General features: G+C 49.6%; 1 protein-coding gene across 2 annotated transcripts in view; it reads left to right on the top strand.

The window, feature by feature from the left end:
* Positions 1–19,333, top strand: part of Jing (AE binding protein 2 jing) — a 159,045-nt gene that overhangs the window by 94,404 nt on the left and 45,308 nt on the right. For both annotated transcript variants that reach the window (XM_077674427.1, XM_077674428.1), the window contains exons 2-3: positions 2,122–2,890; positions 3,561–4,376. In XM_077674427.1, coding sequence (XP_077530553.1) covers positions 2,122–2,890; positions 3,561–4,376 — 1,585 coding nt within the window. The remainder of the gene's footprint in view (positions 1–2,121; positions 2,891–3,560; positions 4,377–19,333) is intronic.

Here is a 19,333-nt window from a genome sequence, read left to right on the forward strand (position 1 = left end):
GAAAAATAGAAATAGAAAAATAGAAAATACCTACTATCTCCTCTCCCTGCAGGGTTGCGGCGCCCTATTGGCCGGCTGGCTTGCTTCTTCCCTGTACGTTCGTTCTGTCACAGCCAATCACAGGAGCGGATGGGGGCGATCCCGAATGTGACGCGACGCCTCTTATCTAAGTGGCGTTTTTCAGTTCAACCCGTCCTCCCGCGTAGGTCCGCGGAGTACTGTTGCGCGTCCTGGTGCGCGAAACCCGAAACGTCGCCGCCGCGTGGGGTCTTCGTGTGTCGCAGTCGTGTGAGTCCTCAGTGGCCTGTCTAAGTATAAACACTTCTCGCCCCTCCTTCGAACGCATGCTTTTTTTTTTTGGTCTTGTCCCTCCTCTTCCACATGTTGACGAGGGAATTGCTGTAACAAAACCGAGCGCACCGACACCACTACCGCAGCAGGGTATACGACGGGCTCCGACACCGCGTCGCTGTTGATGACGGAAGTCGCGTGTCTTGAGTCGCGTGGGTCTGTGCTCCTGGGTAGGAACTCTCCCGTCACGTGTCTTCTCCGTCCCCTCGCACGTGCCTTGCCACGCGCGATGTCTCTTAGCGACGCTTCCGCGAGACGTCACTCGGTCTTTTCAAGCTGCGTGGCCGCCGGTGATTGGTCTGGTTTGACAGTCGCAATGAGTCGTTAACTTCGGTCGGTTAGAAAACTACGCCTGGAAGTTTCATTGGTGCGTGTTTATCTGTTACGGCTTGTGGTGTTCGCTCTTCGGAAGATGTCGTCCAAGGCGGAGCTCCTGTTCTTGCTTACTGTGGTCGAGGCTGCGAAAGGCTGCGCCAGTCACACTTTGTGTTCTGATCCCCCAGACTGTGTTTAGTGAGACGTTTGGTCAGACATAGTCGTGGCCGAATCACCTGTTCTTGTTAACTGTGATCAAGGTTGTACTTGTCACGAAAAACGCTCCGTGTGTTGATTTTTTTTTCCTGACTGTGTGGTAGGCGTGTGGTGTACGTTTCTTCGGACTTAGCTGTTCCGCACTCCAAGTCACGTGACATGTCCGGCGGCAGGGGAGCGTGAGTGATTTGTGTTGGAGTGTTTCGGGCTGTCCTGGCTAGTGCTTTCTGCGCGAACTGGGACAGAAGTGTTGATGGACTGTGACGGCCGAGCGGAAGCGTCGCAGTGCATCTTTGTCACCTCTTCGGTGTTCAGGATTCAGAACCTGACCGGAGACTCGTTACTTTCTAGATGCTCCAGCGACATTCTGTAATATCGCCGCGTAATGTCGCAGCGACCTTGTATAATATCGCAGCATAATGTCGGTGCATCGCTTCAGATGACATTCTGCCTTTCAGCGTCGCCAATGTGACATTTCCCCTATCAGGTTAGACACGTCTACCGCGCGGCCGAGTGGGCAGCGATCGATGCCGTTTTCCTGGTATGAGACAACCAGGGGCAGGGTTTTCTTTCCCATAACATTGGTTTACTTTCTTTTCGGATTGTTTTTTTTTTCTTTTCCATCAAGGCCGACTCGATTGACAGGCCGGCTGACCAGAAACTTTCGTAAAGACATTTCATAAGAAAGGTTAAGACACCTGACATTGACTGGACCTCTCAGACTGACTAGGCTCAGATCGTGGCCTTAGCGCACATTTAAAGTGTTTTCGCAGCGAATGCCTTTCTCTTTTTTTACGCACTTAGTATATTACGCTCTTGATTTATGTGAATAAATATTTGTAAACGTTCCGCTACATCCACTCATGTGCGTGAAACGAATTTAATTATTCCTACAGCTTCCCCGTTGGGTGGGATTAAAGGGCGGTCATTTATCGACGTTTTTACCACGCCATTCTACTGCAGCACTTTTCGCGCATTGCCGTAACAAACTTTATTATTAGTTGCACAGCTGACGCTAATTCCGTTATGGCACACTGTTTCTTTTATTTTTACACTTTGTTGCAGACTTGACGCTACTGCCGTCGTCAAAAGCATTGCTTCCCTGTATATTGCACACTTTGTCTGCCTGTCCTCTTTGTTTCCCGCGTTTTCCCGCCCTATTTTCCGCGCGGCAGTTTCAGTCGCCTGCTGCGTGTCTCTGGCTTACCCGGGCCTGTCTTTGTTCTGAATCTTCTGCAGTGTGGCCACGAGCAGCGGAGAGTCATGCCGGTCGTCCAGCGACTCCGCCTCCTCGGCGCCCTGTTCGCCCGAGAGCGTGCTCAGCGACTCCGGCGGCGTGGAGGGCCTGCCGGACAGCGTGGCGGGCCTGGTCTCCGGCGACCTGGTCGACCTCGACGACGCCGTCGTCGCAGCCTCCGACCCCGGCTTCAACCTGTCCCGGCTTCTGCTGCCCCAGCAACACCGCCAGGGCGAGTCCGCCGCCGAGGCTCGCAAGCGCGACCTCCGGCTCGTGGACGAAGTCGTAGCCGCGGCTACGGCTTCGGCTGCGACCGTGGCCCCGCCGTCGGTCGACCCGCCGTCACCACCCGCGTCCGCGTGTCCCAAGCTGTCCGCTTCGGCCGCCACCCTCCTTTCATCGTCATCTATCACCGCGGCAACGTCTGCTACGACGTCGTCTCCAACTCCGCCATCGACTACTTCTCCATCGACATCGACTGCTGTGCTGGTGGTGTCCCCGGCAGTGTCGAGTGTGTTGTCAGTGCCGTCTCCAGCCGCCTGCTCGGGGACTGTGTCCTCCTCCCAAGCCGCGTTGTGTGTGACGGCGCCGTCGACGTGTCGGCAGGCTGTGCCGTTGGTGTCGCCCACGTGTGTGCCTCTATTAGCGCCTACCGCGTCTGTGCCGCATTCGGGAGGTTGTGCGAAAAGCCGACGGCCTCGGAGACTCTCTGACGGTGGGAAGAAACGGGATAACACTGCCACGTCGGGAAGTCAGCACTCAGGACCTGAGGTACGTAACTGGTAGCCGTGAGAGAGATGGTAGCGCGAGAGATGGTAGAGATTGCTGCTCTTGTCATTTTTTTTCTTTCTATGGGTGCCGTGGACATGTGCGTAGACAGAATTTTGTCTTGAGGGGGGCAAACCCGTTGCATTGTGGGTGCAGAAGGTGTGGGAAGAGTAAATTGTGCTGGTGTGGCTTGGAGTGGGTGTGGGGGGAAAGGGCACTTTTTGCACCCCCCCTGCCAACACCCGTGGTTGTGGATTATGCAAGGTGCAGCAGAACTCTTATGTATTGCTGTTAACGTCAAAGTTGTCCTTACACATTGTGACGCTAAGCCTTTTTATGTGCTGTCGGGAGATAAATACTTGAAGTGGTGTTAGGCCTTTTTAGACTCGGCCTGGAGATAAATACTGACGTATTTTTAGAACGCCGCATTTCAGAAGTTGCCAAAGACTTTCCAAGCAGCTTCAGTGACAGCGGGGAGTGAATTCACAAAAAGCGTAGAATCAGTGCTCGATTCGTCGGCGCACTTGTAGTTTTTTTTTTCGGTAAAGCTGGGCCTTGACATCTGTCCAGTAATCGAGACAGGTTGCTTAAATTTAGAAACTAGTCAAAGTTACAAAGCAATGTTTTGGACGTATAACAAAGTTTGCCTTACAACGAAGTTCGTCTGACGCAGGATGACGAAGCAGAAGATGAGGACATTTGCAGGCGCAGGGAGGCCGAGGTCGCGTCTCTTTTGCGACACTGCATCAACCTTGTCGCCGACCGCTTGGACCCGCAGCACATCACCCAGAGGAACCACCACAGGGATCAACAAGCACCGCAAGAGGAGGCTCACAGTCACCGTGAGAGTCGCCAGAGGGACCACCAACAGGCGACAGGGGCGTTGTCATCGCCACGAAGCCATCGTCACCAGGAGCATCAACCACACAGCCATCAACATAAAGAGAGTCACCATCAAGAACGCCACCACCAGGACACCAACGATTCCGAAGAGCCCAGTAGTAGTGAACAGCATCGGAACCACCTCGTCACCCTGGAACCAGAAGGACGCCATCATTCAGAGCTGGACTCTCACCCCTCACCACAGAAGCAGCAGCAGCACCACAAGAGGCCTCATCTAAGGCAGCAGCAGCAGGCGACGTCGGCGTGTCTGCCGTCTTCGCCTGACGATAACATTCCAGAGGACGATGCGACGCGATGTCTATTAACAGCGACACCGTCGACGTCGTCGACGTTAACAACCGTTGCCTCGTTGTCGACGGTACACGCGACGGTCGCATCGGAGCCGGGAACATCCTCATCCTTTCTGGCAGCGCCTTCGCCGTCCGCGCCCTCGGTGGCCGACGACGGCTTGTTGGCGTGTCGCTGGCTGGACTGCGAGATGCGGCTCCGCGGCGAGGAGGCGTTGGGCGACCATGTTAGGGTGGCGCACGTGGATACTCAGACCAGGGACCAAGGCGTCTACCTCTGCCGCTGGCAGGGATGCAAGGTGAGACACTACCCCACTGGGGATTTCAACGTAAGGGCATTTCTAGTTAAGATTTTGATGTTGTTCAGGAGATGGATGGATCACGCAGGTATATACCGTGCAAGGGTTGTGTATGTGAAACTATAATTATATTTGGACAAATTGTTGAGCGCTACCTTAACTGCGAGCGAGAAATCACGCTTAAAAAGAATACAGGTTCGGAGGCATCCAGGAATTTAGTCGAAAAGCACAACAGAAAGCACGACAAAATGATCCTTTAAGGAAATTAGACATTCTATTGTTTCTACAACAGAAATGGCTGTCGTGTGACAGACGTACTGTATTTCTACAACAGACATCCCTGTTCTACGACAGATATTCTTGTTGTACAACAGAAATTTCTGTTGTGCGACAGGATTTTTTGGGCTTTTCGACTGGTATTAATAAGTAGTGAATAACAGGTTACCTTGCTCAATAACATATGGTATGCAACCAGTGCATACTTCAGAGGCCGCCTTACTGGGCAGATATGTCGCTAAGCACCTAGAAGGGAGAAAACATTGAGAGCCATGCTAAGGCAGTGTAGTGCTCGGGGATACGAAACAGAGGTTCGTAAATTAGGGAACATACTCCTGTAGAAAACACCCTAGCTTAAATTTTACGAAGAAGCAAATAATACAACTCGTCCAACCATAAGACGGGAAAGTCTGCCGTGGTATAAGTAACTAAGAAAAGGTCGGAGCTAGGAATGGATTCCAATGACACGGACGACAGCTTCCGGACGAGGTCTTAGTGTGCAGTAGACATAATGTTCTCACGACGACGATTGGAAACTGTTTGAGGTTGACAGCGAGTGCAGCCACCCGTCTTGGCGAAGAAGCTCTTGACATTACCGTTTGGATGGCTTCTGCGTAAAGCCTGTTGTCTTCTTCCTCCGTGGAGCCAAAACGGGTGCCAACAAAGACGGTTTTGTGAAAACTCGGTTGTGGGGCGAATTCGTCCTCGCTCCTGTATTCGCCGCGAGCTCGACATGTAGGTGGCGACAGCGTCGCGCTGCTAGTGTGGATGCTCCGCTGAGCGGCCCGTAAGAATGCACACTGTGGGCGCGCTTCGTGCCTTTTTCTCACCGTATGTGCGCACGACAGGTGCAAACAAGAGTGGTATGCTGTAGTTCGGTTACTCAACGTTCAATGTATAGCATGGAAGCGGCAGTCAGTTTTCATTATTACGCCAAAAAACGCGACGACTCATTGGGAATCTCAGAATGGCCGTAATTGTGACAATGAACTTGTACGCTGTGGCTCGTAGCAAGCTCGATCTTTCCAGACTATGGCTTTGAGCCTTCAATAAAAGCATAAATAGAAACAAATCAGGAAGCCTCGATCTCTGCAATTCAGTTTCCAACGGCAATCTCAATCGCTTTCACTGGTAGCATGACGCATTCTTGCATTTGTGGGATGCTCTGAAATGGTAACACTACTTAACTGCCCCGGAATTCATTCTAAGAGCTTACGATATTTTTTGTGTGTTCAAAAGGCAACATAAAATTACTGAATTTTGATCAGCGCAGATATATAAATGTAACCGCTCTAACGGGTATTTTAAATGAAATTTTAGCGACTTTGAAGGAAGGTTTTATGAATAACGGTGTCGGATCACTTATTTACGGCTTTCGTCACAAGTGAACTTGCGAATTGAATTGTCAACGCACGCAGTACAATCAACATCTCATGTTTAGCTAGGTTTTCGCAAAGTGACAAGCAGGCTTACAGTGTGCAAACCAAGCTTCTGGGACCTCACAGTGAGCACAAATTTTCTGTGACGGCTGCTCTGTTGACGATTTGCGTTCCTTTTAAAATCTAACAGGTGCCGGCAACAGCGAGATGTGTTTGCATTCTTGCGTATAAGGTCGCTTACGAACCCTAAAGACGAATGAAGTTGCGCTGTTGCAAATGTAGTAAAACATTTCCTTTTTATTTCTCGTTTCAAATCAGCGTAACGGGTTCCCGGTAACTACTTTGTTTTGTAAACTGAATATCGCCTTTGTCTTGGCATTTAATTCTTGAGGATTGGTTAAAAAATGAAATTCTGCGATTTCATTTTTTTTCGGGAAGGGGGGAGGGGGGGGGGGGGTCCTGCCAACGTTGCAAGAGAAGCGAGAAGAGAATAACGCGCGCGAAAAGCCAAACTATGGTTATCAGTATTATTTACAATCGAAACTACACTAGGCGTCGTGTTCTGTAGCGGTGAAAAAGCAGTACACGTATTTTCCAAAATGATTAACCCCCCTTTGGTCCGAGAATGTCCAGGAATTGTGGGACGCCTTTTTCAAAATTGTATTGAAAGCAAGCATTGCGGGAAGAAATTAAAAAAAAAAAACAAAAAACAGCGAGTCATGGCACACACCCCACACACATGTGGGCAACAACGTGCATTATATATTACGCGTTACCTCTTTCTTTAAACTTAGGTCCACCTTAGGAGGTTAAGACGTGACCAAATTAGGCATTTGGTTATGCTGAGTGAGACACGTTTCTGGAAAAGGTGATTCATGTCGGATTTGAAAATGATATATATGAAAATGACACACAAAATGCCACATGACTGACGCAAACTCACAACTGCTTAATTTTACCGAAACATTCCCCCTAAATACTCTTGGGCATCCATAGAAACGTATTTTAAATAATACGTAAAATTAGCAACTCGATACAGTTGAATAAATGTTTATTCCTCCTCCTGAGTATAACCAACGACTGTCCAAAAATGGTATTTATTTTAGAAAAGATACGGGAAGGACACGATCCCACAGACGCTTGCGGGTGTAAAATACGTATCCGGTAATGCATGGGCGATAGCGCACGGGTCGTGTGCAGTGTAAACGTTTTTGTTTGTTTCTTCTTTCTGTAAGGACACAGCGCAATTTTACAAGGGTGTGGAATTTGCACGCGTATGCACAGGTCTTGTCGCTTCTTACCCGTTTCGCGTACTAAACTTTTATCCTTTAAATAATCGCCACGCCAGCTTCAAAAAGCACCCTTCGACGTTCCCGAAACGGCAGACGACTGCACTCAACAATACGAAAAGTGCAATGTGTGGAAGCAATGTTTATAACACGTTTCACACTCAAGCGGTGACCACAGCGAAGATGTTTCGTGGAATTACACCAGCGCATTAACCCGCAACGGCCGCTGATTATTGTGTTTCTAGAGGAGACGAGCACGCAGAGGTTACTATGTCATTGCTTACTGCCAAACGAGCACACATATTGGTTGTTTTGTCGTGTGTAGCACGCGTCTTGCACCGCACGCAACGTGAAAAAGCAGACGACGCGAGAGCGCCATCCACACTAGGTGCGGTTCGTCCCGCCGCCGCCAGGGGCCGACTGTGTTCGCGCTCGGGGCGAATAGCCCGTTGTGGGGAGATTAGAATGCCTTCCGTTGGGGCCCACTTTTGCATCATAGGAAGACAGTGCGACGTTGGGATGCTGCCCATACGTCACGCTATTTTCGCGCACTGGCTTGAGTGCCCGGCATTGTTACACAAGCTGCACATTACACTGAGCAGCTTGTGTAATGAGCAGCGTGTGTAACAGTGCCTTGTGTAATGGCTTGGTGCATGGGTTCAGAGCATGCCGTGTGCACTCCGTTTAAAGTTAAAGGGACCATGGAGACAGAACACATGTTTGAATCATTAAAAAGACCTCTTTGTCCCGAAAAGGTTGCTTGAAAATCGCGAAAAAGGAACGCTTCTAGGTAAGACAATACACACATCGATGACGTGTGTATAAGCCACTTATCAGTATGCATTTAGACCGTTCATATATGAATTTACGTAGTGCGTGAAAAATCGTCTCATGGGTTCGTTCTTCGTTTAGATGTTGGTCGACAGAAGTTTGACGATCGATTGGAAGCACTTTCAGCAAAGGTTGGATCCACCATTAGCTTTCGTCCTTCTCTCAACTTTCTGGAGGAAGGAATGGTAATTTTGTAGAGCTGGCTTCTATTGTGACACTCCTGCCCATTTTGCAGAACTCTAGCGTAAAATTTGCAAGTTATTCGATGTGTCTGAGTTTTTTTTTTTCGGTGAAGAAAAAAAAGTCAGTCGTGGCTGAAATGGTTAGGAGTGATTACCAAGAGCTAATTCTTTCAAATTGAACAAACTTGTACTTTATCTTCGTGTCCCCTTTAAAAATAATTGGGATGAACCAAAATAATCCGGAGTCGTCGGCTATGATGCGTCTCGTCGCTTGGATGAATTGCGCCAGTTGTTGAAACTTTAAATAGGTGTGAACATTTTCGCGTCTTGACGCAGTCGTGTAACGAACACGTGAGGGAATCTCTCGCTGCTAGCAACCACACGTTAGCTCTGCTGGGCACTACTCAGCGCCACGGTTCGCCGCAAAGCATGCTACGCACTTCCGTCCGTGTAACTTCCGCTCTGCATGTCTTGGACTTCCGCTTCCTCCTGGGTTTTCAGGGCGGCCGTGGCAAGACTCTCTCTCTCTCTCTCTCTACACGGAAAATTGGATATCGATGTTTACATAGTTCCAACACATAAGAAGTGTGCAAACCACAAGTTTGGTTCATTCAAAAATTGCCTCGTTAGAATCATGCTGACACCACTTATAATGTAAACATCACTCAAATAAGCTACATAATTAGGGAAAAAGGGAATGGCCGTGCGACCCACTAGCTCATTTCCCACATCGGAACCTATGATGTCATATGTGCCCAGCTGTGTGATTGGCTGAGGCCGGCAAAAGCAAGCGCAAATTAGCCAGGGCTTATAAAGTTGCCGAACGAGCTATTTGCGCTTAAATGTAATGCATATTCATTTTAGAGCAGTAAGAATGGTGCAGTAAGCAATGAAAGTTACGAAAATACACGTAAGCATAGAAGAACCGATGCGCACTACTGTTGGTACTGGGTGCACTATGCTTGTTTTAGCTACACAGCACTCTGCCGATTTGGAGTTATCTTACACGACACTGGCTGATTGGCATCGTTGTCTTACGTGACCCTGTTTGTCGAGCATGCCCCATGTTTCAAGAAAGGGTTACTTTCTACAGTAGAAAAAACAAGCCAGGTGCAAATACGTTCAAAAACAAAGCAACGGCGGACAACGTTCTGTGGCTGTGTATGGTAGCGCCATCTGGGAAGACCGACGCCAAGTAAGGCTACAAAGCCGAATGACGCAGTAAAGGTTTGTTTGAATACGTGCACGTATGACTTCATGGCTGACGTCCCGAAAACACGCGATTTGGCGGGAGAATACAAATTTTAACCTGAATTGATTAATTTCTCAGTGAATACAGCAACGTTTGCTGCCGGAAAAGCTTTGGGGGCATTATAAAATACGAAATCTTTCGTATAAAACAAACTCGTATTTTATCTGCATGGCATTTTCCCTGTGAGCGCACTGGTGCTCGTACGTTTCCACGAGACAAAGTTCGTTGCGGGCTTCGGAGCCATTTCCACTGCCCGTCTTTCTTCAAACTCAGCGACGTCTATCCCCCGCAAAAACAAACTCTGATCCACACCCGCCCCTTGCTGGGCTCTTCCCATTCTTCCTCCGCTTCCTCCTCCCCTTCCTCTTCTGAGTATCCACACTTTCTCAAAACTTGTTTAAACGGGCATCCGCGGGGATCGTTTTATCCCCTTCTTTTCGCTACCGCCGCCGCGGCTTCCCCCGACCACCTTTTCTCTCGGCGTTCTAACGAGAGGCTCAATCAGCCCTCGTGGCGACCTTTTTACGATCGCCGAGCTTTCAGCCCTACCCGCTCTTTTCGAAAGGGTCCGCCGCGCGGGGCGGTAGCCCGTCGGCCTTTTCAAGGTTTTGAGGAGTGCCGGCTTTGACGACACGACACGACTCGTCTTTCTGTTCATTTTTTTTTTTTTTTGCATCGCCACTTGCGCGTAATTGGCCCGACTCGTTTAACGGGGTCGTTGTCGTCGTCGCTGGTTTCCGAGTTTCTCCCTCGCCCGTCGTGGTGCACTGCCACCTGACGGCGTGCCGCGGAGCACATCGTAAACTGCGCATGCGCGGGCTGCCATTGTATTGTTTTGTAGACGACAGTCTTTCTTGGGCTACTTAAGCCCGAAAATTTTGGTGTGTCTGTCTGTGTGTGCTTCAATTCAGCCGCCCGCGCAAGAAATAATGAAATACTTGAACGAGGCGGTTATATTGGCTAGACATTTCTAAAGTGCTGATTCTGGTGCCAATGTTGATACAGGTCAACATTGTCGAGGAAAAAGAAAACGTTCGGAATATTTGAGACAAAGCGTTGATACATACCCGATGCAGGGGTATGTTCATTTAAATGAAAACATATGTGCGGTTGATATTTCCGACAGCAAATAAAAAATACGTGTTTAAAACGATAATTTAACCCACTAAATCAAAAAGCGACAAAAGGCGCCGGGGCCTTGCGGTTCCACTTGCTGCCAGGGGAGAAGGGAATGTCCTTTCAGGACCCCCTTCACGGCGAGTTAGGCGCCCTCAGTGGGCGCACTGTTGACAACAATGTAGCCTCCACAGTGCTGCACCTAGCTCGTGGTACGGACTATAGACCAGTGGCAGTATTCCGGGTGCATTCCAAGACCAACGGTAACGAAAGGTTTCATTAAGTCGAGGGTTTGACGGAAACACGTTTGGTCGAGAGACATGTTGGAGTAAAAGGGAGACACCGACCAAAAGAAACTGTTGACAACTTAAAAAAAACTTCGAAGCAACAACAAACAAGACGTTTCGGCTTCGCTATGGAAGCCTTGTTCACAATAGGGCGAAGGAAAGTTCATGGTCGCTTATGTTCTCTTCAGCGCGTGACGTAAGCAGCGCGTGTACGATGGTGGGAGGGACCCATAGAGTTTCATACTAATATACACTAGAGGGAAATCTGGCGCCACTGTCTACGGGAGCCCGCGCTTCAGCGAGCGCTCCGTCATGTACCGGGCAGGCACGTTCCACTTGTCCTTGGCATGGCTCATGAACAGGCTGTATAATTGGCTCTGGCTGCAAAAAACCGACAGTATAACTGTATAAGGTTCATAAAAATTGCTTTGTTATTATAAAATTGAACCCCAAAAAAGATTAACTTGTCAGTGATTATGTAGAAGCTCCATATCCGATGAACAAGAAAAATGTTACCCTTTTTTGTTGCTTTTGGCTTCGAGACAAAAGAAGTCATATGGTTAGCTAAGCCAAGTAGGCGAGGAACGTCGCTAGCGGCAATGGCGCCGCCCACGGCGGCCCGCGACTGCAGCGACAGATTTCCCTCTAGTATATATTAGTATGAAACTCTATGGGAGGGTCCCTTCATTCCGATTAAACGAGTGGCGTGTCCTCTGTATCTCCAGAGACTCGAGATGAAGCCGCGATCTGAAGTTCCTTTTTTGGCCGATGATTCTTGAATTAGCCCAATCAATCCCATGGCACGTTGCATCCACGTGCTCGGCGAGAGCAGTCGACGCTACTCGCTTCTTATTCACATCGTTCTGATGCTGCCGCGATCTCTGTTTAAAGTTGCCCGATTCACCGATGTATCCGTAGTCGCAATCTACGCAAGAAATTTTGTAGACCACTCCACGAAACGATTCTCTGGGAAACCTGTCCTTACCGCCCACGAGTTTTAAAGTTGTTAAAGTTTTTAACAGTTTCTATTGGTTAGTGACTCCCTTTTACTTCAAAGGTTTCGTTGCATGTCGAGCGAGCAGGGGAAGGCGGGAAAATTGAATTAACTTTAGCAAGCCTCTTCCGTGCTTACCGTGTGCGGAGCGATAATAGAGACAGAAGAGCGTCAGAGGTTGGCGGGGAGAGAATAGAGACATTTACGTGGCAGGTGCGAGGTGCGACAGAAGATTATCGCCTTTCAACGACATTTGCAGCTAAGTGAGCAGATACGATGCCAGTGTCTTCAACAACGGGGAGCTGGAATTGAGTTTCACAGACTTCGCAGACCCTGTCGCTTTAAGTGCAGAGCACTTTAGAGGCTCGCTGGCTGGACCCAAGTAGAGCCACACGGCGTTCCGTCGTATCGGCGTCCCGTCGTAACGGCGTCCTACAGAGGCTTCGAAAGCCAAGCGGTTTACATAGTCATGAGCGCTCGAAACTCGTGAACCGCTGGCGCTTGTCATACATCTCCCCGTTGCTTAGCGCAAAGAAAACTGCAGGTACGTTTGAGGCAAAATATACGTAATTCACCGGCAGCGCCCGCGTTCATGCAGTTAGGAACGCTCATTGGGTCGGTTTTTACGATAGTAAGCGAAAAAAGTGGCACTGCAACGCCGACCCGCGCGGGAGAAAAAACAAGCACAAAAAGCACAGCACTCCCGCTGGCGCAGTTTCAGGCAGGGGACGCGCGAGCACTGCGAAGGCGGGAGATTTGAATTGCATTGGACAACCCTCCGTTCCATTCGTCGAGAGAGGAGTGAGACGGCGGCAAATCGCGTGATGGGTGATAGCAGTGAGCGGATAACGGCGCTACAGCCTATTATGGGTAATCACTTCTCTGCACTTCCGACAGTTTTCGCATTGAGTGGAACGCATTAATTTTTTTTCTTGATTAGGTGCTGGGAATAGCGGCAGTATTTCCCGGTCGGGAGCCTACAAATCCTTGTCTTAAAGCAGTGAACTGAAAAAATAGAGAGAATGGTATTACTCTGCGTACTGCAAAACAAACATTTCTGAAATAAAAGATCAGAAGAGGCTAGGTTGCTCCGCGTATGTGGGTCATGCGAGTAATCAATCTCGTAAACACAGCTGCAGTGTAGCAGAAGTTGAACAGCTATAGTTTTACTTAAAGGGCTATTTAAAGCTATTTTGGCAATGTAAAAGTATAGCTGCGAAAGAACTTCTGCGTCAGAGCTTTTTTTTTAAAGCTTAATGCAACACTAACAACGAAGTAAATGTTTCCCTTTTTGCATTAGTCATCACGAGCCAGAAGAAGCGATGTCGCAAGCTACGTCAGCTAAGATAACTGTCAGTTGTTACAGAGGCTTCGAAGACTTCACGCGACATTATCTATTAGTATTGAACTCGATGGTTTAACCCATGAAGTTTTGATAATAACATAGATTACAGTGACTGACGGCAAAGACAGCAGCAGGTGCAACTTCTTTGTCTTGTTCGTTTTGCACGAAGCTCCTCGAAAGTCCCCGACGAGTGAATCTTTCAGGAGGTATACTTTCGTGTTGATTAGACAACTTTAAATAGACTTGCAACAGTTTTGATCTTTGCAGCCGCAGGCAACTTTCAAGCTTCTTCACAATCCATGCCAAGTAACTATGGAAAGCACGGTACGCTCGTTGACGCGCGGCTTGCCCGGATGCGTGTTTCCAAACGCTTCGCTGCACAGATCACTCACGTGACACGTGTGATGTCACTGCGCGCGCTAAAAGGAGCATACCGTTCGGGCTATGTGGCGTCCATGTAGAGTACTGAGTACTGGCGCTGACGGCTTGGGTTCGAGCCCCAGCAGGTCTATCTTAATTTTTTTTTTTCATTGCTTAACTTTTTTCTAAATTGAATTCCTTTCCAAACCAAAATTTATGTGTTGTTAACAATAGTGGTTTGGCATGTTTTATGTCGCTTTAGGTTTGGGGCGCAGCCAATGATGTTTAATTGCCGTTCTGCATCGCGCGAACAGACATGTCACGTGGGTGGTCTGTGCAGCGAAGCGTTTGGAAATACGCTGCCCGGACACAAGCGCTAGACTTCCCTCTATAGTGTACATTAGAGTGAGACTCTATGGATTGGCCCACTTGCCGACTGCTTGCTACCAGCGGTCGCAGCAGACGATCTGTTACGCAGGAGGTTTTGCAGAAGAAAACGCACGAGGCGGCCCGCAGACGGCGCTGATGAACAGGCCTTCGCGACCGCGTATAGTACTATATCGGCTCCGAACAGTACGCTCATACTTCTTCACTCGAAGTTGCTTTTCGCTCGTAATTTACCGAGCTCGCACGCCAAAGTTCGCCGCAGCCAGCATCGTAATGCACTCCAAACGACGAGGGCCCCCGTAACGCTTATAATAAAACTCCCCCACCGGAACGGCCGCGAAAGTACGCTTTTCTGCGCCGCCCGTGCAAGAAGTTGTCCCTCTCCTCTCCATATATATACGCGGACTCCTGCATGCAGAAGGCAGAGGCTGAGAAAGGGCAAACTCGGCGGCTGGTCGCCATGTGATGCAATGCAGCAGGGTATGGCTTATCTTTTATCGCGGCGACCTCTTCGCTGCACCTCGCTTTCACTGGCGGTTCTTGTTCGCGGGGAGGAAGAGATTGGTGGGTTTACAAAAGTCCGTCCGGAGGGGGGAGGGAGAGTACGGAGCAGCTGGCAGCCATCTTCCGCCGAACGGAGCGCATCTTAGGAGGTTCTGCTTCGGCGCTTATTATCGGCGCTTTTTATCGGCTACCTCCTTTTAAGGGGCCCTCACAATGGCCCTAGAAGCAGTAAATCGGTGTTCGGCACGACTTGTTTCCGAATTAGTCATTTGAGGTCGAACGGTACGCCGACGTGCTAGGGACGTCCCGTGGCGCCGCCTAATGGGCTTACGAAAGTGATACGGCGCATGCGCTGTTTGCGTCGATTGACCGGTTCGTCGGAAAACTTGAGCCTCCGTAGGGGCCAGGTTAGAATGTCTAGAATGAATGTGGCCAGTTTGAGGTTGCTAGCCACCTTTGTCAGGTCACTGGATCACGTAAAGACTGTCGGTCGAATCCGCTAGAGGGACATTAGGGCCGCCTTTCGAGCGAGCATCGCCATTCACCAACTTTAGGCTTAACTGGCTAAAACGGTAATGGTCATACTATCGCGCGGTATCTTTGCTTGTGAGTTGTGGTTAGCCTAACATTTAACCCTAACTGCCTGACTAAAAAAATTTAGGCATTCCTAACATGATGCACCGAGCATAAAGTTCGTTTCCATTTCATTCGTGCATGTATTTGTTATCTGGTCGAGCACGATTTGTTTTACCTTTTGAGCTGTACCGAAACCGTGCCGTGGCGAAACATCTTTAAATTCGCCACATTATTTCCATAGCTTACTTGCTCTACATGATTAATATAAGCTCCACTGCTGCATTGCACCTTACTGCCGTCCAACTTTAGCAAATTCGCGCTACCTTGTAAATATCGTAATGCTGCTATACTGCCATACTGCCGTCCCACAAATTTCAGTATGCCTAGAAATCGCGTCGTCCTGTCTTGTATATTAGTTTAGTAAAATAGTTTTTCGGCGTAATTTTTAACGTTGTAATACCAATGCGTATCGATTATATGCGGCAGGTCTGTCAATAAAACAGCCCCGTTGGTGTGCCACCGTCAAGAAATGAGCGCGGTAAAAGAGACGCACTGCTGACTCGCGAGAGCGATTATAGCTGTAATTGCCGCTTGGAGACAAGCTGAGTTCGCGAGTCGATCGTGAATCACCTTTGAAAGCGGGCGCCGTGCTCTGTCAAGCGTTCGTCGCGTCGCCCAAACCCGCGCTACACATTAACGATGCGCGTGTGGCAACGGGAAAAACGTGACAGTCAGTGACCCGTGTAGGTGTTTAACAATCAAACAAGCTCATCGCAAGCTGACTCACGACTTTTATCTATTTTTTTCCTCCGAGCCGACGTCGACGTGTCGGCGCGCCTGCCGCTTGCTAGCAGACGACAGTGTTTTTTCCCCGCGCTCACGTACACTGGCAGACGATTCCGTGCTCGCTAGCAGACGACGCGACGCCGCGCGCCCTTGTGGCGGGATTTCGGCTGCCCCCCGTTTAGCGAAGTTGCTTGTTTGTTTGTTTACCGTTTTTTGTTTCACTGCCAGTTTTATCTCGTCGGGTCGGGAAAAGAAGCGTCTAAATCGGCTTAATTGGCTGCAAGCAGCGCCTGTCGCCATTTTGATCTTGTTAATGGCCGCGGGGGCCATCTTTACGCAGAGCGCGCCGGTTGGAGAGTACGCGCGGTCGGAAAGATGGACAGGGGAATGGGTTCGACTTGGGGTGAAACGTGTCGTCCTCTATTAACGCGGTAGAGATAAGCCGCTGTGTTGCGCGGGCTTCAATTAAGAGACGCCAGCGTTGTTTTGTGGTTTGGGTTCGCGGCCGAACCCGGGCGGGGAGCGTTTTGGCGGGAACGACGGTGAGGGTGGCAGCGTCGTAATTGCTTTCGGAGAGCGTGTCGGTAAATGTTCGCACGTATGTTACGCGTGCCTGGCGGTGAATTCAGCCCCTTCCGCATTGAATACTTCGTGGTGTTTTTCTTTCCTTTCTCTGCTTCTACTTTTTCCTGGCCTACCACCGACTGCCGTAAGGATGTCGATCCATGTCGTAGACTTCGAGGAACATTCGAATGGGGCTGGTGCCTTCCTGCGGACTTGTGAATTAGCGTCGCAATGCATCAAGCTTCGCTACATTAATTTTCCTCGTGTTACCAACAACCATGGCGTAGAACCGGTTTAAAATGGTTATGAAACCAGTGTGTCGTGTTCTCCCAGGTAATATTGCAAACACTTCGGTTTTACGAACGTCTTATCACTCCCTGCCCCCGCCGTTTCCTTCATCCTTTTTTTTTCTGTCGCACTTATCTATTGAGCCAGCCCTTGAACTGTTGCGCGTTATGCAAGAACTATTAATCTTTAGCGCGGCTTTCACTGTGGATGAACCAAAAGGTTGTCTAGTGTCTACAAGACACGCGACTCCGTTACGTTGTCTGCTTCGGCTCGCCAGACTACGCGAAGCGTCGGCAGCAGCAGACGTCACTTTCGCTTTCCCCCTCTCTCCGCCCTCGCATGAATGCAGACCTACTTTTTTTTCTTTCACGCTTGTCATTTTTGTCGGCACAATGACCCAGTTCCACTCGCCGCAGGTGTCGCGGGACGCTGCGGTAACTCTTTATGGCCTCCCGCCCGCGCCATTTTGTTTATCTTTCGATCGACGTCTGGCACGTCTCTTTCAATCCCCCTCTCTCGCACTCGCGTTCTCTCTTTCGGCTCGCTTATGTCGTCTGCTGCTGTGCCCAGCCTTGTCCAGCGTTCGTATCGTCTGCTACACGTTCGCTGCTTTTTCTTTTTCTTTTTTTTTTTCTTTTTCTCGCCACCGGGAGGTTTATCGTGGTTGACGTTCTTCGCATAATGGTTGTTGTGCGATCCGTCAAAAAAAGAAATAGGTGTACGTGCTCTCTCGCTTCTTTTTCTTTTTAGCGTTCCGCACCGCTGGTATCCCTTGCGTGCCGTCGCCTCTCTTTCTCGGCGGGTTTCCTGTTCGTCGCCCGTTCGCACACGCCAACCAGCTGTTCCGTGATTCTCTCCCGCTGTCGGGTCCCGTCTGCTTGTGTTGCTTTTCATTGCGCCTGTGTCGAACGACCTTGGCTCCACTTCTGGTCAGCGTCGGCGCCGGTGACGTCACCCGGTGTGCCTTCGAAGCGTGGGCCCCTCAGTGGCCTCGTTGCTGCCTGGCCTCTGTTGCACTGGTTGCGTCGGCTTAACGTCGGCCCACTCCCTGATGGCCACGTTTTCTTGAATGTTGGCCCACTGCAACGCTGGCACGGTTTTTAACGCGAAATGCGAGAACAATAAAGGGGCCCTGCAACACATTTTTCAACTTTTTTCGGAAACCTAAATCCTTGCAGAACGTAGTCAACTATTACATCGAGTACTTAGGTTAGCGGGTCGCAAACACCTCAGCCATAAATTATTGCTCGATGCCCATAAGATAACTCAGAAACTTGCTCAAAATATTGTTCTCTCTTTCCCGGTCTTGGCGTTCTTCGAAGCTGGAATCGCGTCATTACAGCGGTGCTGTGGCTATTGTCCGGCTTTGCGTCAGCTGCAGCAATGAACGCACTCGATAGCCACTTTAAAAGGAAAGCCACAAAAGCAAAGCAGAAACGGAAGGCGTATCTGCTGCGGCGAGCAGATCACGCAGTGCCGCTCCGTTCTGGCGACAACCACGGCTTTCGAAATGCTTCTAGACGCGAAGGAAAGAATGAAAGCGTTTATCGGAAGTGTTGCAGGGTCCCTTTAAATGTCCCATTGAGCATAAAGGCCGGCGTTGGCGTCTGGGACAGAAAAACGGTTCCTTCGGAAGCGTTCCATAGCACGCTGAGTTCCATAGCGCGAACTTTAGCTAGGCAGTAGCGAGAAGTTGCCGTCAATGCCAGTACAACGCAGATGAGGGAGTGGAACAACGCAGCTGAGCAGCGAAATTAAACCTCGTCGTCGACTCTCCCATTACACGACGGCAGCAACGAGGAGAGGCGCGACGCGTGGGAGACAGATCGGAGTCATTTGAGAGCGTTGAGGCGGATCACAAAACAAAGCGCCCCGAGCGGCGAGATCACAAAGCCCTTCGACACGTGATGTGGCGGAAGCGAAGCGTCTCAGGCCATCAACCGAACATGCATGTTGTTGCATTCACAACCCATAAGTGCCTAGGTGTCCTCGGAATTGTTTCTTCTTTTTTTGTGTGTTGTTCATTTTTTTTTTTTGAAAAGTACTGCAGCTCGGCGCTCCTCTCCACTTGCCGCCTAACAAGTTCAGGAGAAAACAAGGCGAAATTAGATTGCAGTGAGGCGTAACACTCAGATAGTGTAGTGTGTGTTTGCATTTCTTGGAAGGAATTTTGCCGGGGATTTAGGCTTAGGTATACAGTTAAACCTGGATGTAACCAACCTCTGTGTAACGAATTTCTGGATATAACGAAGTTTTTTCAATTCCCCATTGCCAGCCCCATGTGTTTGCGACTTCTATGTGGCGAAGGCGTGAAACGTTTAACCTTGATGTAATGAATTCGCTACGCTGATGAGTTTGTCCTTTTCTTGAAAAATAGGCCGGAGAAATGCACCAATTTAGCGAATCACACCCGCACCGCAAACTACCGCGCGTTTCCACGCGGGAGCGCGGTGTCGATTAGTGCTAGTCCTGCGTATCGGCGTGTAGTCGCGCTTCTCCACTGCTGCACTCTGGGGTGTCAGTTCGTCATGGATGAGTTCC

The sequence above is a fragment of the Haemaphysalis longicornis genome, unplaced genomic scaffold (assembly GCF_048455015.1).
Source record: "Haemaphysalis longicornis isolate Haplotype H1 unplaced genomic scaffold, Haemaphysalis longicornis Haplotype H1 scaffold_6, whole genome shotgun sequence".
NCBI classification, from domain to species: domain Eukaryota; kingdom Metazoa; phylum Arthropoda; class Arachnida; order Ixodida; family Ixodidae; genus Haemaphysalis; species Haemaphysalis longicornis.